The sequence below is a fragment of the Chelonoidis abingdonii genome, chromosome 1, assembly GCF_003597395.2.
Source record: "Chelonoidis abingdonii isolate Lonesome George chromosome 1, CheloAbing_2.0, whole genome shotgun sequence".
NCBI lineage: Eukaryota > Metazoa > Chordata > Testudines > Testudinidae > Chelonoidis > Chelonoidis abingdonii.
The window spans coordinates 358875841-358901132 of record NC_133769.1 but is presented as its reverse complement, the minus strand read 5'-3'; the positions used below and the strand labels follow the sequence as shown (position 1 = coordinate 358901132).

The following is a 25292-nucleotide window of genomic DNA, read 5'->3' as shown; positions in this document are numbered from 1 at the left end:
CTGGATGCATTAAACAGGCGTGGTTGTTGTAAAAAACACGAGAAGTTTCATTCTTCGCCTATCTGCGCTGATTAGGCTAATGGAGTATTTTGTGTCCAGTTCTGGCACGCATTTCAAGAAAGATGTGGAGCAATTGGAGGAGGGTCAGAGAAGAGCAACTAAGAATGATTAAAGGTCTTGATGAACATGACTATGCAGGAAGGCTGAAAGAATTGGGTTTGTTTAGTTTGGAAAAGAGAGGATGAGAGGGGACATGATAGCAGTTTTCAGGTATCTAGGGTGTTATCAGGAGGAGGGGAGAAAACTTGTTCACCTTAGCTCTAATAATAGTAACAAGAAGCAATGGGCTTAAACTGCAGCAAAGGAGATTTAGGTTGACATAGAAAAAGTTCCTAACTGTCAGGGTAGTTAAACATGGAATATTGTAGAGGTTGTGGAATCTCCATCTCTGGAGCTATTTAAGACGAGTTAGTAAATGTCTATCAAGGATGGTCTAGACAGTATTTGGTCCTGCCATGAGGGCAGGGGACTGGACTCGATGACCTCTCGAGGTCCCTTCCAGTCCTAGAGTCTAGAGTCTATGAATCTATAAAATGATAAAATGTTATAAAATGATAAACTTCCAAAATATATTTTTATCCTCTACTAAACTATTGTACAAGAATCTGGATATTCTCCTCACACTAGTTTAAGGGCAATTTAATTGAAACTTGGGTAACTTTCATTTTCACATTAACCACAATGACTTAATAAATCACCCTCCTGTTTGAATTTTTCTGACTCAATTTACAACCACTTACAAATTTTCTTGAGTTACTCCTAATACATTTAAGTGTGCAGCAGCATTTACCATAGCTTTTATAGCTGCAGTCCTAACACGAGGGTCCTGGTCATTAAAGTGGTCCCCTATTATCTTCTGGACATCTTTGGCAGCCAGGCTTTCAGCTTCTTTTGTGGCCCCTTTTTCCACAGATCCAAGATAGCCAATCAGCTGGAGGCACTTGTTTCTGACACCATGGGATGAGTCCGTCAGATACTGTGTAATGGAATAGAATAAGAAATGTTTTTCTTGGTATTTTTTCCTTTCAAGCAGCAAACTATTTCATGTAAGATGAAGTCTCCCAAAAGTTTGTGTTTTGTTTTAAAGTTAAAACAGTTTTCAGGGAAAAAATCCAATAGTAGCTTTCCTCAAATATTTGATACTTACTTTATTCTATACATTATCAATCCTACAGAATAACAATTTCATGAAGAAGTTTAATCAGAAATTTTACACACACATTACAGTTCTCTCCATAGAAAACTGCTTTTTCGGCAACAAATTAAAATAAGCTGTCTCATGAGGCATTATTTTCAAAAACAGTTGCAGATGTAATTTAGGCAAAATATTGCACACCTAAGCAGCACACACAAAATGAGTAACTGCTCATGCAGCAAGGATATTTGGCACTTACAACCATCCTCCCCATTTTACAGTTAAGAATAACAGTATCAAAGTCGGAATTCAAGAGTTCCTAGTTCCCAGTCTTGTGCTCATACCAAAACTGTCTCAGAGTTTGTATGACTTCAGTATCTTAAAAGATACCCTTAAATTTAGTAGTCCTAACAAGAATTCCTGTCCCACAACAGATTGAGACTGAAATCAATGAAACATACACTATTAAATCCCTCCCAAAAGAGCGTTTTAAAGATCTTTTAGTATAATACAATTTCTTCTTATATATTCTCCTCCTCTAACACTTTACTAGAGGCTTGATCATAAACCAAGGATAAGCAGCATATTTTAAAATTAAATTTAAAGAAGAGTGACTCACTGACACAGATAATTTTTTCATTAAAATACCAAAAGGGAAATAGGTAATTATGGATAATTTATTAACTCACATGGCAATTCATTCTGCGATTTTTATTCAACGCGGCTACTCCATGAACAGAATGTACTTTGGTTACAGACATAATTGTAACAAATTCAGAATGGTCAAAAGGCTTATTGATCAAATCAAACAGAGTCAGTATAGTTTTTCCCTTTAACAACAAGATTATCTCAGCTATAAACAGACACTGTTTTCCTGAGACAAGATGGGTAACATTGTTTATTGGACCAACTTCTGCTGGTGAAAGAGACAAGCTTTCAAGCTTACACAGAGCTCTTTGTTTCTTTTATCTTTACTAAGGCTCTTATGTGAGACATGAGTGCTGAGGGAAAGAGGTAGCAGGTGTGGAAGTCAGGTAACATTTACTGCACAAGCTTCAAAAATAATACTCCCTAAATCAGAGATGGGCAAACTACAGCCGGCCCATGGGACCCTCCTGCCCGGCCAGCTAGACCCCGGCCCCTCCCCTGCAGCCTCAGCTCACTGCGCCATCAGCACAATGCTCTGGGCAGTGGGGCTGCGAGCTCCTGGGCAGCGCAGATGTAGAGCCTGGCCTGACCCGGTGCTCTGTGCTGCGCAGGGCGTGACTGGCTCCAGACGGGCAGCGCGGCTGCCTGTCCTGGTGCAACCGTGCCACCAGTGCTCCCGACAGCGCGGTAAGGAGGCAGGGAGCAGGGGAGGCATGTGAATAGAGGCAGGGAAGTGGAGAGTCTGGGCGGATGTCATAGTCGGCAGGGGGTGTGTAATAGGGGTGGGGGTGGTCAGAGGGTGGGGAATGGGGGGGTTGAATGGGGGAAGGGGTTCCGGGAGCAAGTCAGGGGACAGGGAGAAGGGGTGATGGATGAGGCAGAGGTCCTGGGGCAGTCAGAAAGGAGGTGGATGGGGCAGCGGGGGGCAGTCATGGGGGAGTCCAGGGCTGGTCAGGGGACAGACAGCGGGGGGTGGATGGGGCAAGAGTCGTGGGGGGGGCCTGTCAGGGGCCAAGAAGTGAGGGGGGGGCGAACTGGGGCGGGCGGGCCACTTCTGGCTGTTTGGAGAGGTACAGCTTCCCCTAACCAGCCTCCATAACAATTTCTGAAACACGGTGCAGCCCTCAGGCCAGAAAGTTTCGCCCGCCCCTGCTTCAAATGTGCTAACTAATGTCAGCTAACATTATCTATGAACTTTGAGCCTTCATTTCCTTTGTCTTTCAAACATAAAGGCAACTGTGGTCTAGAGGATTGAGGACAGGCCTACAAATAAGTGCATCTGGATCTGCGTAGAACCACTGGGATGCTAGGTGAATTGCAGACAGGTAGAAAGACAATGTCCATATCCAAATTTAAGATAGTTCTATTCACCTGGGTTCTCCATGCACCAGTAATCCCATCAGGAAAACAGGAACAACTTTTAACCACATTTGTAAATCTTTACATGAACAAGTAAGTGGAAAGTATGAAAACTGATATGAATACGGATTTTAACAGGTAGGTCGTAGCTGCTATTTTGGGGCTGCAAGAGTCTCATTAATTCAGTTTTAGAGATTTTAAGGGTTTCAGTGTACTGGACACTTTTTGTTACGTAGATTTTTTGCATTGCCAATCATAAAAATTCTGGTAACATTAATGATGCATATTTAAAATTTAGAGTGAAACTCTCCTCTCAGATATGTGCATGCAACTTCCTTTGATTTCAACACAAGCTACATGAGTACCTGGGAGCAGAATTTGGCCTTTAAAGCATATTTACTTCATCAATAAGGCTGTATTACCTTGCAGGCTACATCTAGCAGTCTCATTCTGACAGCTGGGTTCTCTGCGAGTTTTGTCCCAATCAGCAACAGAGTATCCAGCAGCTGAGCAAGAACTTGGTGGGACTCTGTCAAACAAAACAGTGAAAGGTTTCATATCTCTTTACTGATTTTGTGAGCTTACAGAGATCTCACTGTCTACGTTGCAAGTAAACTCAGACTCATAGACTTAAGGTCAGAAGGGACCATTATGCTCATCTAGTCTGACCTCCTGCACAATGCAGGCCACAGAATCTCACCCACCCACTCCTGTAACAAACCCCTAACCTATGTCTGAGTTACTGAAGTCCTCAAATAGTGATTTAAAGATCTCAAAGTGCAGAGAATCCTCCAACAAGTGACCCATGCTGCAGAGGAAGGCGAAAAACCTCCAGGGCCTCTGCCAATCTTCCCTGGAGGAAAATTCCTTCCCAACCCCAAATATAGCGATCAGTTAAACCCTGAGCACGTGGGCAAGACTCACCAGCCAGCACCTGTATTCTTTCAGTTTGTTGGAAAGTCATATTTGGCAAAGAAGTTTCCATCAAGATTTTAGTGAAGAGTAAGAAGAAAGCCACCAAATAGTCTCAATCAGCTTCCCAATGCAGGAAAAGTGTAGAAATAAATCAGTATGGCTTAAAAATCTTATACTGAGTTCAATATGGGATAGGTGCAAAGCCCTGGTCTAAGCGTGGGGGGGGGGGGGGGAGAGAGGAGGAAATAGATCCAAGTTACGCAACTTACATGTAGCTGAAGTCGACATACTTAGATCTGATATACCACTGCGCGTATTACATAAATGATGTGCTCACGGGATGGAATTTCCAAACATGCCTAAATCCCACTGACTGTCAATTGAGAATGCCCTGAGAATGTCATGATAGGATTTTCCCCTGGTCATAAAAATAGAGAATAAGAGGGGGGAGAAAATAGTGTTCCCTCTGAGCAATAATCCCCAATCATATACTTAGGTTGTTTGTGTTCACATAGGAGTCTTGCCACAGTCCACAGATCAGTGGTCACCAACCCGTCGATCATGACTGACTGGTTGATCCTGGAGCCCCTGCCAGTTGATCATGCTCTCCGCCTGAGCCCTGCTGCGCCGCCAACTGGAAGCTGCCTGTGGTAAGCGCCTCCCAGCCGAAGCCTGCATCTCATCCCCCCTCTTTCACCCCAATTCCCTGCCCCAGCCCAGAGCTCCCTCCTGCACCAAACTCCCTCTCAAAGCCAACACCCCTCACCCTCTCCTTCACCCCCACAATCTGCCCCAGCCATTGACCCCCCTCCTGCACCACACTCCCTCCCAGAGCCCGCACACCTCATCCTCCCCTGCACTAGCCTGGAGCCCTCTCCTGCACCCAAACTCCCTCCCAGAGCTTGCATCCCTCAACTCCTGTACCCCAACCTCCTGCCCCACGCTCAGCCAATGCACACCCCACAGATGAGATTGTCACAAATCAGTGTAACAATCCCTGAAGGATTTTGGATCTATAAACCACAAATGACACTAATAAAAACTCATGAAATGTCCAGTGGATTCTATAAGATTAGGTGCAATGTGACCATATGACCCCTATATCCAAACTCCTTCCCAGACCTTGTACCCCTCACTCCTGCACCCCAACCCCCTGCTCCAGCCCGGTGAAAGTGAGTGAGGTTGGGGGACAGCGAGCAACGGAGGAAGGGGGGAATGGAGTGAGTGGGGCAAGGCCTCAAGGAAGGGGGTGGGGTAGATCCTGGGTTGATCTTAAATTCAGAAAGTAATCTTTTGCGTAAAAAGGTTAGAGACCACTGCCTTAGATGTACAAAGTCTGGAGGATTCTGCCTTGATTTAAAATTAAATCTGAAGTGTGACTTACTCTCATTTTGAAGAGTGTTAATGACATCATCCATAATGCAGTCTGGAGAAAATCCTGCCGTCTTCGATAACAAACCTAGCAAGGAAGCAATCTTCAATCTCACGGAGGCATCGTTCTCCTAAGGATGAAAGAAATGATAGTCTTCTCTGCTCTCTTTTCAGCTTAAAGACCATAAAACAGTGAAACACAGGCAGGACCCACATACAGCACAAAACCATGGATGTCAGGTCTGGAGCCACCACCTCACTAGCATTAATTACTGCAGCACAGCAATGCTAAATTTGATGACATATTGAGATTCCCGTGATAGCTCCCAGAACATTTCAAAAGAGTTCTTTCACTGAATATGAAATGAGTAATGCATGGACAAAAAGTATACCCTGTTATTTTGATACTATAGTCAGATGGCTCAAATGGTTTCAGTTTTTCAGTCTTCAGCATGCAAGAGAGTTTTCTATTGACAACACAAGTGTGTTGTAACAATTATTGATGGGAAAGATGGAGGATTTTAGAAGGTGGTTAGAGGGAGTTGGGAGTTTTGGCACCCAAAAAGGAGTTTGGGGTTTAGCACAAATGAAGTAGTTGAGGCTTTTAGCACTGGGGCGGATGTGTCTTGTGTTTCTGCCTACAAACAAAAGAGAAAGCTGCCTCGTTGCATCCAAAGATAACAGTAAGTATATTAGCTATGGATTTCTACCAATTTACTCAATGGGGAAAGTTTCTGGTTATAATCATGTTGCCATCACTAGGCATCAGAATCAACATCCCATTTAAATTAGTTGGAGCAGTCCACATCTCTCAGAGTTACTGATTCAGGCTGTCTGCAGAAGACAACTATGCATCAGGTCATACTTGGAAATGTTCCCTACCGTAAGGGTATAAGAGAAATCTAACTAAAGGCTAGTCTACACTGGCAACGCTTTAACATGGCTTGTATAGTTGCGGCAAAGCGCTGGGAGAGAGCTCTAAAAAACCACCTTCATAAGGATCATAGCTACCACCTGGTGCACTGTCTACACTGGCACTTTACAGAGCTGAAACTTGCTCTGCTCAGGGGGGTGTTTTTTCGCACCTCGAGCAAGAAAGTTGCAGCACTGTAAAGTGTCAGTGTAGACAAGCCCTTAGACTGCGGAGACAAGATCTGTGAGAACTAGAGTTACATTATGTGGCCAAGCAATCATGGGACCCTGAATATCAGAACTGCAATATCATCACACATTAATGTATGACATTCTGTACCTTGGGGGAGCGGTTCCACAGTTTCAGGCTGCACCCTGGGGATTCTGTCACAAATGGTTCACATGGTTTAATGTTCTGCCTAAAACAGTGGCCAATGGCAGAGGCATCAAAGGCATCCACTCCATAATGTAATATGCCAATGGAGAGCAATTCTTCATAATTCTAGCTAGAGAGCAACCTATGCCCTGAAGAATGATGACTTAGTGCTCTTGCAATATTACTCCTGTGGGAATTCTGCACTACTGCGTGCATAATTAATAAGCCGTGCATATTTTTAATCTTTTACACAGAAAAAAGCTTCCATTGAAATGCTACTGCAGTTCTGCCTTTTGCCCACCAAGGGCACTGTGGCAAAAGAATGCAACAACTTCCAGCCATCAAGGGAAGAGAAAGAGCCTGCAGAGCCTTCTTCACACCCCGTCATGCCAGGTCAGGAGACAGGGGCTATGGGGAGACAGACAGCATGGGATGCTGGGGGGGTCAACCAGGGTCTCATAAAGGCCAGTGGTGGAGGACAGACTGCGGCAGGGGATGAATGGGAATGGAGGCACAGGGCCACAGGAGGCAGGGAGGTGCAGGGCCACATGGTGATGGGTGAGGGAGTGCAGAGCTACATCGGGACAGAGGAGTGGCTGGGTAGGGGCACAGAGACACATGGGGATAGGGGAGGGGGTACAGAGCCACACAGGGGAAGGGGGTGCAAGGCCACATGGGGATGGGGGTGTGGGTGTCTGAGGGGGGGTGGAGGGACACATGGACAGGGGTGCAAGGACACATGGGGATGCAGGAACACAGGGGGACAGGGGCAGATGTGCCTGACTGAATGGGAGAGACTAGTGGTCAGCCAGGGTCTGCATGGGGGAAGATCCCTAACAATCCCTCCCCCCCAAAAAAATCCCATGTACCATACTTTTCCCACCCATACCCAACAACCTTTCAAGTTCACACCCAGGTACCGTCCCAGCAATTTACTCCCTTCTCCCTCAGCTCCTCCATTACCCCTGACTCCCCCAAGCCTTTATACTGCTTCTGAGGGGTACGGGAAATACCGTTCTGTATTGTAGTTTAAATGAATTATTACTCAGAGTTCTGTATTAATATGCCTAGTAAGGAATATATTTCTCAAAAAAACATCTCTTGAATCTTTTTTTTTTGTTGTCTGTATTGTTACGGACATACTTGCTGACAGATATTTTGAAATAAATGACCAAAAATAATTGGAACTGCTGTGATTATATTGTGTTATTTTGACAAATAAAATACACAGAATTTTGCGTAATTTTAAAATACTGTGTGCCAAATTTTTAATTTTTTGTTGCAGAATTCCCCAAGGACTACAATATGCAGTATAACTAAACTGTTTACCTCAATAACGTGAGGCACAAATTTCCACAGAATATACTACGTGCTTACACACATTTCCAATGTCTCTGATGTTCTTGTATTAAAAGGATACCATTAACCTAGATTTAAATGAAATTAACTATTTCTAATAAAGAGGTTTTTTTTAAAATCCTACATGAATGAGTCTTGCCATTTTCTTTTAAACAAGTTAAAAAGATTATTGAGATGTTTCTCTCTCCCACTTCCTGGCCCTGAGCAGTGGTTTAAGGAAACTGACCTTAGCTTCCAGATCTGGTCGTTACCTCATGGACCAGTACACAGGTAAGAAGAAGAACCTCCAGCTCCCTACTCCTGGCCAAGTGGACAAGTCAGGAAAAGGCTCCAAGGATCAGCTCAGCTGTAAATAACTTTGAGCTCTTAAGAGCCAAATTTTCAAAAGATTACAGGCTCCCATTTATGCATTTAAATAAGTGACAGGATTCTCAGAAGATCACAGCATGTTGGGTGCTTAGCTCTTCGGAAAAGCTGGCCAGAACATCACAATGGAAGTTGTCGGGTCTGAACACTTTTGAAAATCTGGCCCCACTTGTGGCTGTGAAGCACTTGAAATATCAGGTTTATGTGTAGATTTAACCATGTATGTTATCTTGTACTGTCTTCACAGAATTTCATCTCTGTCTTTTTGTTGCCCAATTATAATTAGATGTTGCCTTGTGGTTCTGAACAAGTTGTCAGTATGACCCTCAGTTGGACAATGCATGGGTAAGACCCCTGAAGTATGATATCCAATCCTATTCTAAAGAATGATAGTTATTCTTCCCAGACATATTTTCATGCAATTGTTCCCTCTGAAAGATGAGCAAGAGAAAGTCACATTATGAGAAATCTGTCCCAAATGGCTTTCCTTGGGCATGGCCAGGATGTGTTAGGTTTCTTATGTTATGTATTCATAGACTTGAGGTCAGAAGGGACCATTATGATCATCTAGTCTGACCTCCTGCACAATGCAGGCCACAGAATCTCACCCATCTACTCCTGTAACAAACCCCTAACCTATGTCTGAGTTACTGAAGTCCTCAAATAGCGGTTTAAAGATCTCAAGGTGCAGAGAATCCTCCAGCAAGTGACCCATGCTGCAGAGGAAGGAGAAAAACCTCCAGGGCCTCTGCCAATCTCCCCTGGAGGAAAATTCCTTCCCGACCCCAAATATGGCGATCAGTTAAACCTTGAGCATGTGGGCAAGACTCACCAGCCAACACCTGTATTCTTTCAGTTTGTTGGAAAGTCGTATTTGGCAAAGAAGTTTCCATCAAGATTTTAGTGAAGAGTAAGAAGAAAGCCACCAAATAGTCTCAATCAGCTTCCCAATGCAGGAAAAGTGCAGAAATAAATCAGTATGGCTTAAAAATCTTATACTGAGTTCAATATGGGATAGGTGCAAAGCCTTGGTCTACATGGGGGGGGGGGGAGAGGGGAGGAAATAGATCTAAGTTACACAACCTACACGTAGCTGAAGTCGACATACTTAGATCGACTTACCGTTGTGTCTTTGACTGGGGAGTGGCAGCAGTCAACCTACCGTGGTGTCTTCACCACAGTGAGTCGACTGCTGCCACTCTCTCATCAACTCTGCTTGCACCCCTCGCAGCTTTGGAGTACAGGAGTTGAGGGGAGAGCGCTCAGGAGTCGATTTATCACATCTAGACTAGATGCGATAAATCGATCCCCGCTAGATAGATCGCTACCCGCCGATCCGGCAGGTGGTAAAGACACACCCAAAGATAAAATGTAAGAGAATATAGAAAGAAGTATGTTGAAATTAACAACTTATCTAGGTATTCATGAAGCAGTTACCACCTTGGTATGCTTGCTAATGCTTTTGAGGACACTGTGGGAACAAGCTACCTCTCAACCTGTGAACATGCACAAAAAGAAGGCAAGAAATAGTCTTCAACCGAGCATCTTGGAAAGGGAGTAATAGCAATTATAACAGGGAACTCCCATATAATTTGATAAAACAGGATGGGATTCACAAAATTAAATCCCAGAAGGATTGCTCTGAATTTCATACCTTCACAGATACCAGGTTAGTTAGTTGGTTGAAAATGACCAAAGCAATTCCCCTTGTGACTTCATCAACAAGGGAAGTAATGATTACCTAAAAAGGGAACCATCACGAGGCTGTTCAGAAGCAAAGTTTCAGTTTGCTGGGCAGATCTATTATTCATGCTGAGGTCTGAATGTATAGATTAGGGGGAGGACTATTACCTAGAAACCAACAAAGTATACATCTTTTCATTAATCATTTATTAGTTAGCTGAGAGCTGGTGACATGGGTCAAACTGATAGCCTAGAGTCTGAACTAAAATGTCCGCAGAGCAGGTACAGCGGGGCAACAGAGCAGCTTTACAAGCTCCCAGCACACTGCCCTGAGAGTATGACACAACCATGACAATTTTACAGCTAGAGCCCTGCAAATCTGTGGATATTCACTTTATATCCGCAGACCATGTTTGCCGATCGGATGTGGCTACAGATTCTCTCTCTGAACAGGGCTCTATCCTTAGGGACCATCTGCAGAGATAACATACAGTAGACCCCCGTTTATCTGACACTACATTATCTGGCTCTCCATATTAACCGAACCACCAGCACACACAGGTCCAGAGTGAGCAATCTCTTCTGTGGCCACTAGACGGCGCTGCAGCCTCGCACTTTCCCATCTTCTGGATTATCTCAATTTTTGATTACCTGATCTGGGCCCTGTCCCACTTAGATCAGATAAATGGGGTTCTGCTCTACTTCATCCTGCATGCCAACTTGCTTCTTGGCCTATCTGCTGAAATTGCCAACCAGAGTGCTAATTAACCACAAATCTAGAATGATGGTTTTACTCAAACTTTCCAGACTACTGTACTACTTTCAGAAGTTTGATTTGTTTTGTGTACCTCAAGTTTCACCTCACTTAAAATCACTTGATTACAAAATCAGACATAAAAATACAAGTGTCACAGCATCCTATTATTGAAAAATTGTTTACTTTCTCATTTTTAATGATCATATAATTATTTTTAAAAAATCAATTGCAATATAAATATTGTACTTACATTTCAGTGTACAGTAGTACATACAGCAGTATAAAGAAGTAATTCTCTGTATGAAATTTTAATTTGTACTGACTTCATTAGTGCTTAGGTAGCCAGCTGTAATATTAGGCAAATATCTAGATGAGTTGATATATCCCCTGGAAGGCCTCTGCATACCCCTGGTTAAGAACCACTGGTTTAGACCACCAACTCTTTTTGCATAGGACACCGAGCAGCCCACAGGAGCAGCAAACAGGAGAGTTTTACAAGGGACTTTTCCACCAACAGTTGGGTTTGTGATGACCAAAGGAACTGCATGGCAAATTGCCTGCCAGGTGTGAAGGTTGCAGACCTCTCAAGACATAGACAGACAGACAGACTTATCTGCAGTGCTGGGGAGGAACCAGTGGTTGTTGTATATGTAGGTACCAATGACAGAGGAAAGTAGGTGAAAAGTCCTAAAGGCCAAATTTAGGCAGCTAGGTAATAGATTAAAGTCCAACACTTCCATGGTAGCATTCTCTGAAATGCTTCTAGTTACACATACAGGCCAGTTAGACAAGCAAAACTGAAGGGTCTCAATGTGTGGATAGTATCAGAGGGGTAGCCATGTTAGTCTGGATCTGTAAAAGCAGCAAAGAGTCCTGTGGCACTTTATAGACTAACAGACGTTTTGGAGCATAATGTGTGGATGAGATGATAGTGTTTGGAGGAAGGATTCACATTTATTAGGAATGGAAAACATTGGGGAAAGGAAGAACTTATACAGGACAGATGGGCTCCACCTAAACCAAAACAGAACCAGATTGCTAGCATTAAAAATTAAAGAGGTAGCAATGCACTTTTCAAACTAAGGGCTGGGGGAAAGTCAACAGGTGCAGAGGAACCAAGGGTGAAAGTAACTTAAAGGACTTACCAGTACGCCAGAGTCCTGAGCAGGGAGCATGGCCTCAACCGGAAGAGGTAGGGCCTTTAAATCGCCAGGCCCTTTAAATCAAGATTTAAAGGCCCAGAGGCTCCGGCCGCTGCTACTGCAGCAGAGCCCCAGGCCCTTTAAATCACCGCCGGAGCCCTGCTGCCACTACCCCAGGTCTCCAGCAGTAGCAGTTGGGCGGCGATTTAAAGGGCCTGGGGCTCTGGCCACTGTGGGAAACCCTGGCCCTTTAAATCATGAGCCCTGCTGCTGGACCCCTGGGATAGCAGCAGCAGGGCTCTGGTGGCGATTTAAAGGGCCCGGGGCTCTCCACAGTGGAGACCCGAGTCCTTTAAGTTACCAGCCTGGGGAAGCCGGTCCAGTCCGGCACAGCGTACTGGCTCTTGCTGGTATGCCTCACTGGACCAGCTTACTTTCACCTCTGAGAGGAACACATGGTTTGGACAACCACACCCACTGGGGAGGATTAAAAGGGAAATTCTATAATTTTAGTAAGGAGAAGAGGATGGAAGTTAATAAAGTACAGGTAGGAACTGAAGAGAAACAGCCAAATGAAAAAAAGAGTTCCATTCAATTACATCAGATGAAGGCAGACAAGTAAATATTGACAGATTTTATAAGTGCTTGTATACAAACACAAGAAGTTTAAATACTAAGGCATGTGAACTTGAGTGACTGGTATTAAATGACACTACTGATATAATAGGCATCATAGAAACTTGGTGGATTGATGAAAATCAATGGGACATAGTAATACCTGGGTGCTCTGGAATGCATCCATTTCCCTACACTTCAGATCCCAAGCAGCAACTTCAAAGCATTATCTATATGGTTATTTTATTAGCAGGAGCCCGGCTAACCCAACTCTGTCAGCCCAGCCTGGGAAAGTTCATCTATCACCAAACGCTTGAGCCACACACCCCTCCAACCAGAACCATGTCAGGAAATATACCGTACACACGTGCTTCCATTCGCTGCTGCTTTAAGCGTCATGCAGGTTGCGCCCCGGAACCCTATTTCCCTACCTTGTAATAATGCTCCAGCAAGATCCTGACAACTCCTTCCACGCTTTCCGCCTCCACCGGTTTCCTGGCAAACTGAAGCAGATACTGCAGGGCATCTGCCGGCGAAGTGGCCTTACACAGATCTACGTGGAGCGCTGCCGATTTACTGGGCTTGGTCAGCCGCAGCTTCTTGGCGGAGATCTCTTCATGCTGCTGCTGCGGGGCAGTGACACGGCGTGAGGCGGGACACCCGAGCAGCGCGGAGCAGCCGAGTCGCCAGGTCCCAGCTCCTCCATCACTTTATCAGCTGACCCACCGCTTGGGGCGGGCGGGCCCTGCTCCAGGGCTCTCTGCCCCGTGCACCCCGCTCCGGAGGGGGCCCTTGGGGGCACCCCCCACACCGAAGGGGTCCCCGGGGTGGTTGGCAGCCGCCCGGCTCCCCTGTGCTGCCCTCCCAGCACTAGAGGTTCCAGAAGAGCAGCAGCAGCCGCCCGAGGCCTCTCCCGGATCCAGGGTTGGGACTGGGAGGCGCTTCAGTCCTAGGCCTCAGGCTTCCAACGGCCTTTCCTGCAACCCCAGGCCGCCCAGGAGTCGCCCTGCTCGGCCCGGGGTCGGGCCCCTCCCGCGGGGGAGTCCCCTTCCCAAGCCTCCCCCTCGTGCTCCAGACTGCGCCCATTACCTGGACGACCTTAGTGAACTCCTCATACACCCGCTTCTTCAGGTGCGCCGCCATGCTGAGCCCCGCCACCGCCGCCTTTCGCCTTCGGCAGGGCGTGAACCGCCTCAGCCACCGTACTGTACCGTTCCCTTCTCCTTCCCCCGCACCCGGAAACGAAACCATAGAGATGCTGACTATGACGAGAAGATAAACTGTCCTTCCTAGACAGTTGGAGGTCTCCTCTCTATGACCAGTGAATCCTGTGCTAGAGAGAGGCTTGGTTGGGGCTGAAGCTCCCCCACTGGCCTTGAGTCAAGGGGGCAGGTTGTAGTGCAGATCAGGATCCTATGCCAGATTCTCAGCTGGGGAATCAGCAGAGCTCAGGATCTGGCTCCACATTTTTGATTCCCAGAAAAAAATTTTTTTTTAATTCATTGGATCATTTGTTACCACATAAATAGATTTCTGTATCTGCCCCTTCCAATATATTGGGTGTGTCACTAACAAATTTATTCCCTTCATGGTCCAAGAGGGGCCGGAACTGTTATTTCCTGCCAGGCATAGTGTGAGAACATTTCCTCAGGCTGTTGCCTGAGTGGGGTGACCACATAGAGCAGTGTCCCCAAAGTTTTGAGGGCCAGGAGTGGGGCTGTGGCTCCAGGGTCCGGGGCACGGACAGGGGTAAGAGGGCTGACACTGGGGCTGCAGCTGGGGACAGGGACGGAGCCATGGTCAGGGACCAAGGCTGGGAGTGGGGGCAGGGCCAGGAGCGGAGCCACAGCAGGGCCACGTTGGGAGCCAGGGGCCAGAAGTGGAGCCACAGCAGGGCAACATTGGGAGCCAGCAACCAGGCCCCCAGCTGTGTGCAGAGCTGAGCTGAGGCTGGGGACAGGGTCAGGTGGAGGGTTGGGAGCCAGGGCTGTGACGAGATGGGGCTAGAGCAGAGCTGGGGGCTGGGTGGCACTCCCTCCCCACCCCCTGTGGGCAATAGCCCAGCTGCTTCACCACCCCCAGCTGTTCCTCTAGTGCACCCTAGGGGGTTACACCTCACAGTTTGGAGACCTCTGACATAGAGCAGTGGTTCCCAAACGGGTTCGTGAACCGCTGGAGGTTCGTGAAATGTTACAGGGGGTTCTTGGGAAAAAATTCCCTAATGGCGGATAGAGTTGTCCCTAGGCCCCCCATAGCAGCACGTGGCCAGCAGCCTGGAGCCCCTGGACTTCCAAGAGCTAAGCAGATCAAAGCAAGCATATCTATCACACTGAGGAGATTTACTCCTTATAAGAAATGGAAAGGGAGGTGGATATTTTTTGCTGTTTTTAAAATGAAATAAGCAACTAGTATTGTTTTTAAAATTATGAAAAACAAGTTTAAGCTTTGTTGTAACGTGCGTTGTTTGCCTGGACTGCTCAAGACCCGAATGCTTGTATAGGAGAAACTCTGTGAGTTGGCTTCTTAAATACCTTCATACTGTTTCACATCTGATGAAACATAGGTGCCTTGTTTTATAACAGGCTTATTCAAAGTGATACAAGCTATGAAAGTGAGATCTGTAATGATAAATAATAATTAATAATAAATACTGTGTAATAAGCATGTCATAACAACAAATTTTATATTTCCAAGATCACTGCTTTTATAATTTATACTCAGGTAAAGGAGAAAATCCCTGGAACTATTCATTATTAGGAGGGGATTCGCGAGACTTGACATTTTAGTGAAAGGAGTTCACAGGTTGTTAAAGTCTGGGAACCATTGACATAGAGTCATAGATTCCAAGGCCAGAAAGGACCATTGTGATCATCTAATCTGACCTCCTGTGTAACACAGGGTGTAGGATTTCCCACAAATGATTCCTGTTTGAATTGAGCAGATCTTTTAGAAAAACATCTAATCGTGATATAAGCTATGCCACTGATAGAGGATTCACCACAACCTTTGATAAATTATTCCAATTGTTGATTATGCTCACTATTAAAAATGAGGGTAGCCGTATTTCAGAGAGGTAGCTGTGTTAATCTGTATCAGCAAAAACAATGAGGAGTCCTTGTGGCACCTTAGAGACTAACAAATTTATTTGGGCATAAGCTTTCTTGGACTATAACCCACTTACTATTAAAAATGTAAGCCTTATTTCCAGTCTGAACTTCTCTGTGGAAAGAGTATTTCAGTTCAATTTAGTGATACAGAAGGGAAATTAATTCCTGTTACTGTTCTCAATAACGTTTTCATAAATACCTGCATATGTACTCTGATAGTAGCCACAAGGTGGACTTAAAAAATGCTAAAATATATAAAAGACTGTCTTGCTTCATGACAAGACTGGTTTTACTGATTTCTTTGTAAAATATGCCTTTCAAATTCTAGGATATCAGTCTATGAGATTTACTATTATACTCTGGCAGGACAATTATCTTTAACTGTGTTTCGTAAGTATTTGATGTAGGTTAAGTAAATAAGGGTGAAACATATTTGCTTGAGTTGTCCTGGCCTTGCCCATCTGCGACAGTTCGGCAGCACTTTGACATACTTAACCATCTGGAGTTTACCCTTTTCCTTGTCCAAACTGAAAGATTTGAAGTTATATAAAAGTGACCCAAATTTTCCAGAAAAATTCTATCCTGGTATGAGATGTGGCATGCAAAATTTCATGGGAATGCATTTCATTTTGCTGAAGTCAGGAGGAGGTGGAAAAAGCTTCCCATTGAAGTTTGATATCTTTAACTGTAGCCTTTTGTGAATACAAGATCTAAAAAGGGATCCAGACTTCAAGTCCCCTGCCTCCTAAAGAAATAGGGCTCAGACATTAGTTCTGGATCTCAGTACGGATTCGGAACCCATTTCTCCCACAAAGTTTGGAGGTGTTCAGTTCTGAGAGGTTGATTCAGCCTCCTCTCTCTCTTTCTTTGAAAAGATTAGATTCCTATACATTAATACAGGCCTAAGTCATTCCTGTGTGAACCCACTGAAGTCAGTAGAGTTGCATCAGCGATATGTGAATTTGGCCCAATAATGTCTAGAAATAATTTTTCCCCAAGAAAAGTGGTTTTAATTCTGTGTTTGGGATGTGTTTTCCCTAAACCTGAGCTGTGTTTTAAGTTTGTAATCAGACCCCAAACTAGGTATGTTTCATGTGCTTGTGGGTTTGGTTTGCAAACATTTTATATAGCACTGAGCTAGAACCAGAACCAGAACCACAGTGGGATTTGAAGGAGGGTGGTATATCTCAGGATCCGGTTCTTTGACCATTGAAGTCAATCAAGGGAGGCTGTTATTTCAGTGGGCATTGGACTACTAGGCCTTGGGTATGGAACTCCCCAAGAACTAAATGCACAAGGCAAAGCATAGTGGATCAGGGCGGAAATTTTCAAAAGTGACCAGTGATAGTGGGGTGCTCAGCACTTTCTGAGAACCAGGCCCCTTTAAGTGATTTGGGCACACAAAATCGTTAGTCACTTTTTAAAATGTTGCCCAAGTCTTCAAAATTTTAGGGGCTGAAGCTTTTCACACTTACACCAGTTTTACACAGTGTAACTGCACTGACTTCAGTGAAGTCAGTCCTGATTTACACCACTGGAAGAACAATAACCAGAATGTAGGCATTTTATACTACACTCTACAAAGATAGATTCTAACCCAGTAGTGTATAAGGAAAGCTTTGTGTTTTTTTAAGAGGACAATAAAGAAGGTAGATTTATACTATGCAAAGAGGCTTTTAAAAGTGTATTTATTTAGTATCTATTTATTTAGTGTCCCAAAACACATATTGTCCTGTATAGGAGGCAACGCATATTACAAGAGTAAAAGTAAACATAACCATGATCTAGAATAACCAATATGATTTTCGGATATCCTTGGGGTAGTAAATAATTTAAAATCATCAGCTGTCTTGAGTATAAAAATAAATTTGTGAATATTAAGGTTTTAAAAAATGATAGAGGACTGACCCAATGCAATACCCCCTACTCAGGCAAAATTTTTACTGAAGTCAAAGGGAGTTTTGCTTTAGTAGAGACTATAGGAACCAGGCTGTAGTTTGTCCTATTGGAAGTACCTTATGAGACTCTTCCATCTAATAATCATCATGGGGTTTTGCTATGTCTCCTGATGCACATATTCATTTGTAGCACTCAAAGAGATGTAAATGATGGCACAAACAATAGCTTATCACTTCTGCATTAACAAGTAGAACATGTTCAACTTAAACTGGAAAACCTTTGGGGGCGACACCATCTTTTTGTTCTGTGTTTGTGCAACACCTAGCTCAATGGGGACCTGGTTCATGACTGGGGCTCCTAGTGCTACCGCAATACAAATCATCAATAATAATAATATTTGCTAGAGAGTGGGTTGTCAACCTGGGCATTGACACCCTTTTGCTTTACAGCTAGGGGAGAAGTAGGGGTCCTTACAGGGGTGGCTCCAGGCACCAGCACGCCAAGTGCGTGCCTGGGGTGGCAAGCCACGGGTGGCGCTCTGCCAGTCGCTGCGAGGGTGGCAGGCAGGCTGCCTTCGATGGCATGTTTTGGGAGGGTCCGCTCGGTCCCGCGCTTCGGCGACCTTTCCCGCAGGCTGCACGGAATTTCGCGGGACTGGATTCCCACGCAAGCGCCAAAGGCAGCCTGCCTGTGTGCTTGGGTGGCAAATGACCTGAGTCTGCCCTGGTCCTTAAAACCTTTTCTGTTTTAACACAAGGTCCTGGTATGGGCCAGGTTAAGAACCACTGTGCTGCAGCACTGGTTTTCTCAGCAGAGAGACAAATTTTGCCTTGGCATGAGCGAGCACAGCTCCCAGTGGGTGCAGTGGCAGCTCATGTATAGAGGGTGTCAGGGCACTGCCCCACCCACCAAAGGCTTCAGAGTGCTCTGCAGTCACTGCAACCTGGGGCTTGGGTAGTGAATCCAGCACCACAAAGCCCACTCAAAATCCCCACTTCTTGCTTCCTCTCAGATCTTGACTGCACAGTCTGTAGGAGAGGAGAAGCAGCAGGAGGAACTGACAAGGAGCTGTGGGAGGCTACTGATAGAATCATAGATTATTAGGGTTGGAAGGGACCTCAAGAGATCATCTAGTCCAACCCCCTGCTCAAAGCAGGACCAATCCCCAAATGACCCCCTCAAGGATTGAACTCACAAGCCTAGGTTTAGCAGGTCAATGCTCAAACCACTGAGCTATCCCTCCCCCTAGGGAATAAGAAGAAAGGCAAGAGGCTCAGGAGAAGAGCCACTCTACTAAGTGGGTAAATCGGTCAGTCACTCCTGGCCTAGGAGGTGAAGATGCCTCAGGGGCTTGGGACTAATGGGGATCAGGGGCTGGAGGAGTAAGGAGAAATTCAGGTGAAGGGAGTGGGGAGGAGGGAGACTTCAGAGGCCAGAGTTAAGCAAGGTGGGAATGAGGAGGAAGAGAAGAGCACCCAGAGTTCTGGGGCTAAGTGTGGGAGGGCAGCTTTGTGGTGTGCAGGAGCCCTGGGGGTTTCTGCTATGCCCCATTTGCCCCAGAGTTCACCAGCTGCCCCTGAGTTGCATGTGCTCATGTAACTCCTTCAACGGAAGCCATATCATTGATCGTGCACAGCTGTAGCTGAGAGACCAGTGAGTATGTCTGCACTTGCAGCTGGGGCCGTGTGATACCCTCCTGCATGAACTCCCACTGAGCTAGTCCACTAAAAATAGAATGTAGCCGCAGCAGGGTGAGCTGCATGCTGGTTAGCCACCCTGAGTATGTTTCTAGGGTCTCGGAGGGGTATGTCCTCAGGGCGGTTAGCCCCTCCCGCCACTCTCACTACATTGTACTTTGAGCATGCTAGTTCAATCACAGCTAGCATGGGTATGTCTCCTCGAGCTGGGAATCATACACTCCGTCCCTAGCTCCAAGAGCAGACGTACCCTTAAGAGTGAAGCTATATTCAGACTAAGGACTTGGTGTACTCCCATATTTATTCTCTCTCAATGACACTTCCAGACCTGATTTGCTGCTTTACAAAGATGATTTCCCCCCAGTACTGCAAACACGACCAGGGATCTGGAATCCAAGCCAAGTTCTTTCTGCCTATTATTGTATATGTGTAGCAACAGTAAAAATTCTGTTCCAGATCCTCCAATAAGGCTACTTTGTACTACACTGACCATTGTTTCTGGCTGTAAATCTGGTTAATTCAATCCGAGGACAATTGCCCCAGAGCTGGTGTAGAGGCAACACTACTCCCAGCCCTGGCTGCTTGCACAGAATGAGATCAGAGTAAAGTGGATGAGGCCAGGGCACCCTATATTACTCTGGTCCCAACTGTGGTTTCTGCCCCTCAGGGCAGTTAGCAATCAGTCTAAGGCTGCTCTGACTTACACTGGAAGACCAGGCCTGTATACGATTGACTCAGTTTTGGAATAGCATGAGGGTGGGGAGGCTTAACACCCCCACTGCGCACACATCTCAACTTGTGAGGTGTGCAGTTTGGCCAGATCCCAGAATCTGATTGCTGAGAGAGTCTCTGTATTAAAATAACAGAAGTCTATTTATTTTAATAGCCATTTAAAAATCACTGCTAAGAGTTCCCTTTTGCTACCACCAGGTGAACAGAAATTTGTAGAAGAAATCGTAGGATTTGAACCGAAAGCCTTTCTCTGTGACGTGGGGCTGGAAGGAAATCTTGTATCCTTTGGTTTCAATGTCCATTTTAATGCAATCCAAAAGGTCAGAAATGCCCGGCGTCGCCTTCCAGGGGCCGAACTTCACCACCGATTTCTTATCCATGTCCAAGCTGTTCAGGGCGTTGTGACACTTGGCTGCATCCTCCTCGGTCCTGACCACACACACTGTGACGCTGGAGTGACGGGATGCTACCGCCTCTGCCCGGGCGATGCGAATCATCAGCTCAATGTTCTCACTGTAGTAGGGCACACGGGCCAGAAACTGCTTCCTTGCCACCACCTCCCCAAAAATCTGAGGGGAGTCCTCCAGCTGCTTGACCAGAGGCTCGATATCATAGAACAGTGCCTCTTTATACACGTCCTGGATGCACTGGGTGGGCACCTGGTTACTGCGGAGGTATTCCAAGATGTACTTAAAATAGGTGCCTGGCCTGTCAATGAAGAACCTCCCCTCTGAGTCAGTCCTGAGCTTGGGCTGGCCAGTAAACATGTCTGCCAGCTTGGAGCCAGGGTATTTCTTCAGGGTGCTTAGCGTTGTTGTGTACACCTCCCCGCCAATGTTTAACTCCACGATCGGTGACAGCTGCAGTCACAGGGGGAAAATACCATACCTATTACATGTTAGAGCAGCGGGAAATTGGAATTAACTGGCTAGTGTGTCACTGCCCCCTACTGGATGGACTCGGAACTGCTCACCTCTGCATCTGAATTCATATCCTGCTAATAGCTAACCAAGAGTCTGTCTAAGATACTTATATCAGTCCCATTGCCATAATATCTAAGCACCTCACACTCTGTAATGAATTTCTCCACTGTGAGGTAGGTGTGACGGTGTACCCCATAAGGCTTCATGGGAATATGCTTATGAATGTATATATGATACAACTGGAATATGTTTTATGCTACATATGCCATGTAACATATCTATGTAAAAGTTATGATCTACTGAATACATTCATCCTGTTTGTATGCATGCATCATTTTTGTACTTGAAGTTAGGAATATTGGCTGTATACTTTCTTGATAGCTTTAGTAAAGCATTTGGTCAGCTTTTTGAGAAAGGAATGTGCAAATTAAGTGCCCAATCAAGAACCACTTAAGCCAACAATGAACTCAAAGACGCCAATCCACATTGGAGCTTTCCCAGGAATGTGGCTTGGCTGGTAAGAAACTCAGTCATGCATGAACATGTGACTTTCCCATGTGACTCCAAATCTCCATTTTGGACCTGGACTTTGCATAGGTGAGAGGAGGGGGTCTCCACCCACAAGAGAAAATCTACCTAAGCCCCTAGGAGACCCCTCCATTTTGTCTTCAGCTGGCTAAAGAAATAGTCTGTCCACCTACAAGGAAACCTGAAAGAAATTGGAACAAAGGACAGTAACTAGAGGGATTGTGAGTGATTGCTGGACCCAGACTAGAAAGAGACTAGTCTGTAAAAGGAAGCTTACTGGAACTGGTGAAGTTTTATCTGTATTCAGTTGTCTTAGACATAGACTTGCATATTCTATTTTATTTTACTTGGTAATTCACTTTGTTCTGTCTGTTACTACTTGAAACCACTTAAATCTTACTTTCTGTATTTAATAAAATCACTTTTTTACTTATTAATTAACCCAGAGTATGCATTAATACCTGAGGCTGGGGCAAACAGCTGTGCATATCTCTCTATCAGTGTTATAGAGGGTGAACAATTTATGAGTTTACCCTATATAAGCTTTATACAGGGTAAAATGGATTTATTTCAGGTTTGGACCCTACTGGGAGTTTGGCATCTGAGCGTTAAAGACAGGAGCACTTCTGCTGCTTTCAGATTAAGTCTGCAGCTCTGGGGCACGTGGTTCAGACCCTGAGTCTGTGTTGGAGTAGATGGGCGTGTCTGGCTCAGCAAGACAGGGTGCTGGAGTCCTGAGCTGGCAGGGAAGGCAGGGGCAGAAGTAGTTTTGGCACATCAGTTGGCAGTTCCCAAGTGGGTTTCTGTGATCAAACCTGTCACAGTGGGGAAGTGCCATTCTTCTCATTTTAGAGTTAGGAAGCTGAGGCACAGAGAGACTAAGTGACTTGGCCAAGGTCACACAGGGACTTGAACTTGGATTTCAGGTGAGAGCCCTAACTGCTGGGACCATCCTGCCTCTTCGTATTCCCCATTAGCTCACATAATAGAGGCCTATAACTTGGGAACAGGAAGTGTTGAGGTCTCTTCCTGCTATTGTGATGCTTCAGTGAGATGATAGCAACAAGCATGAGGACAACCAAGGATTTGTTACAGTATTAATAGCTAAAGCTTTATTTCCCTCTCCCCTTGATTTGGGTTTTCCCTAAAGAGTTGGGACAAGAGCTGTGTGTGATTTCAGTAACAAAACCCCAAATTAGTTTTACAGTGTACCTATTTTGGGGCATTGTTATAAATCCAAAAGCTGGACCAGATTAGCTGATCATGCACCACTGAAATGCAGCCATTTCTGGGGTAGAAGATAACAGCTGTTTATCAGAGCACCCTAAAACTTTCCCATAGAATTTAGGCCATGAAGTGAAGAAGAATATGCCAACCTAAAACTACAGGGGAATTTCCTCAAATTTTAATTCCTGCAGGCCATGTCACCACTTTTGTGAAAAATGCCTTGGGATCTTTGAATGCCCAGAGAGGCCACAATCTTAGTTTTACTTCTGATGGCTCCTCCAGCAGCATAGTACCCCCCAGTGCTGACTGGTGAAAAAGTGACACTTCACTCCTTTCTGCATAGCTACTTTATTGAGTGCTCAGTGCAGCAAACTATGGGGGGGGGGGGGAATGGTTTTCTTGTTTATTTAAAAGTCAGGGACGAAGCAGGTTTGTGTTCTCTAATACAATTACACCTGGAATGCAAGTCACATGCATTATACTGTTATGACCACACCTAGCCACTCATTTGCTCTTTTTCATGAACACAGGGCTTGATCATGCAAGGATCAATGCCATCAGAACTAATCACAAGCTCAAAGTTCTTTGCTGGGTCAGGTTCTGGGTGCTCAGGATTGAGCCTGTAGCCAGAAAATGCAGGGGGAACATGAAGGGTACATATAAGCTTAGGCCCAAAGGAACAGTGAAATAAAAAGGACCTGATTCTCCATTGCCCTGCCCCTTGCACCAAAGCAAATGGGTGCACAATGGTGTCATTCACAGTGGGAAGCATTTCACACCCACCTGACAGAGGTGTAAATGACTACGGCAGGTGCAGGGAAAAGGAGACCAAGGCCCAACAATATTTATATAGTGGAACCTCACTCCATGTTTTTACACTAGCCCACAAACCCAGTAAGTCCACCTGAAAACTAGCAACTTCACCCCACTTCCCAGCAAAGATCAAACAGCAGGGCCAGGAAGCAAGCCCTTCGCTTCTTTTACAGAAACTTTTACAAAGGGTTGTCAATGACTAACAGCAAACTACTCTGTCAAAGGAAATGAACATGTTTTACATTCACTAGTGCAGCTTTCTTAACTATTTTACCATCTTTATTTGGTTATTCACTAATTAGTAACCCTTGGTAATGTGGCCTAGTGGTGACAGCACTGGCTTTGCACTCAGGAGACCTAGGTTGTTGTCCTGGCTCTGCCACTGGCCTTGGACAGGTCACGTCCCAGCTCTGTGCCTCAGTTTCCCAATCTATAAAATGGGGATTATGATACTGACTTCCTTTGTCAAGCACTTTGAAATGTCCTGATGACAACCATTATATAACATCTGGGTATTATTACCAGTGACTCTCACTAAGGGCTAGTCTACACTTAGTGGCAGCTATGCCACTGTAGCACTTCAGTGAAGACACTACCTACGCTGTCTCCCCGACAGACAAATTCTCCTGCTAACTTAGCGCTGTCCACACCAAGGGTTAGGTCGATTCAATTGTGTTGCTCAGAAATGTGGATTTTTCATACCCTGAATAGTTATACCAACCTAATTTCCTACTGTAGACCTGACCTAGGTGTCCTTAATATTAGCATGAATTAGCAAACCTGCTATGCCAGTCTGGTGTCAATGTTCTGCAAATCTAAAATGCTAAGATAACTTTGTTGCAACTGTCAAGTATATAACACCCCAAGAGAAGCTTGGGTCTATTTTTTTTTTTTTAATTTTCCAGCAAATACAAGTAAAACCCTTCAGTTCAGGAGCAGAAATCACTGCCTTGTGCAGGCTGTGTCATTGCCAGAACTCTTGTGTCTAAGCTGGAGGCACCAATTTGCTCAGAATGGACTGGGTCACATCTCTGCTGGCTAACCCCAAAGTCTCAGAAATGGCAAGCAGGCTAAAAGCAGCATAACATCCAGAATGGGGCCAAGAGGGATGCTGTTCCCACCCGCAAACTGCTGAGACCCCCACCAGACAGAACACTGCCAGGCCCCCTCACCGTTTGTAGACTGCTCGTGACTTGTTTCCGAACGGATTGGTGCTCTGATGAACTGCTCATCTCCCCCAGGCCTGCAAGGCAAAGAAAGGGAGCGGGAGGCTCAGAGATACAACAGGAACTTGCTGCTTGGCACTCAGATCATGGACTTCTCTCTGACTCTCTCCCGGCTTCTGCCAAGGGGTAAAGGATAGCTCCAGGCTCCCCTCTCTAATTCTCCCTCAGCTTCTGTGCAGTGGCTCAGATCTGTTCTCGGCTTCTGTATGTAACTCCAGTCCAGCCACTGTCCTAAGGGCGCAAGTTTGCTCAGGTGCTGCTGTGCCAAAGCTTACAGGTTTGACAGAGCGGAGGGCTGAGCCTGTAAGCGGAAGTGTGTATTCATCAGTCCTCTGGAAAGTAGCACACAACACTTTGTGAGGGGCAGGGTGGACCTGGGCTGGGTGCCCAGTGCATCCGCCTGTGATACCAGTGCAGTGACTAAACCCCAGATAATCCCTCC

At 45.5% G+C, this 25292-nt stretch overlaps 2 protein-coding genes across 5 annotated transcripts in view; both read right to left on the bottom strand.

The window, feature by feature from the left end:
• The window catches only part of INTS4 (integrator complex subunit 4), an 80533-nt gene extending 66501 nt beyond the window's left edge, over positions 1–14032 (bottom strand). For 2 of the 4 annotated variants that reach the window (XR_004372376.2, XM_032770881.2), the window contains exons 1-5: positions 13788–14031; positions 13130–13324; positions 5502–5619; positions 3625–3731; positions 851–1036 (exon numbers count right to left, since the gene is read on the bottom strand). Coding sequence is in view for 3 of the 4 variants with exons in the window: in XM_032770881.2 (XP_032626772.1) it covers positions 851–1036; positions 3625–3731; positions 5502–5619; positions 13130–13324; positions 13788–13949 (768 nt within the window). In the remaining variant the exon portion in view is untranslated. Of the gene's footprint in view, positions 1–850; positions 1037–3624; positions 3732–5501; positions 5620–13129; positions 13325–13787 lie in introns of all 4 variants that reach the window. The other 2 variants (XM_075061795.1, XM_032770882.2) reach the window with 2 other exon arrangements.
• A 4478-nt stretch (positions 14033–18510) lies between these two features.
• On the bottom strand, positions 18511–25132 carry KCTD14 (potassium channel tetramerization domain containing 14). The gene is made up of 2 exons (XM_032770883.2): positions 24797–25132; positions 18511–20993 (listed from the first exon to the last, which is right to left on the bottom strand). Exons 1-2 carry the CDS (start codon positions 24854–24856, stop codon positions 20322–20324), a joined length of 732 nt encoding a protein of 243 aa, XP_032626774.1. The 5' UTR covers positions 24857–25132; the 3' UTR covers positions 18511–20321.
• Positions 25133–25292: the final 160 nt, after the last annotated feature.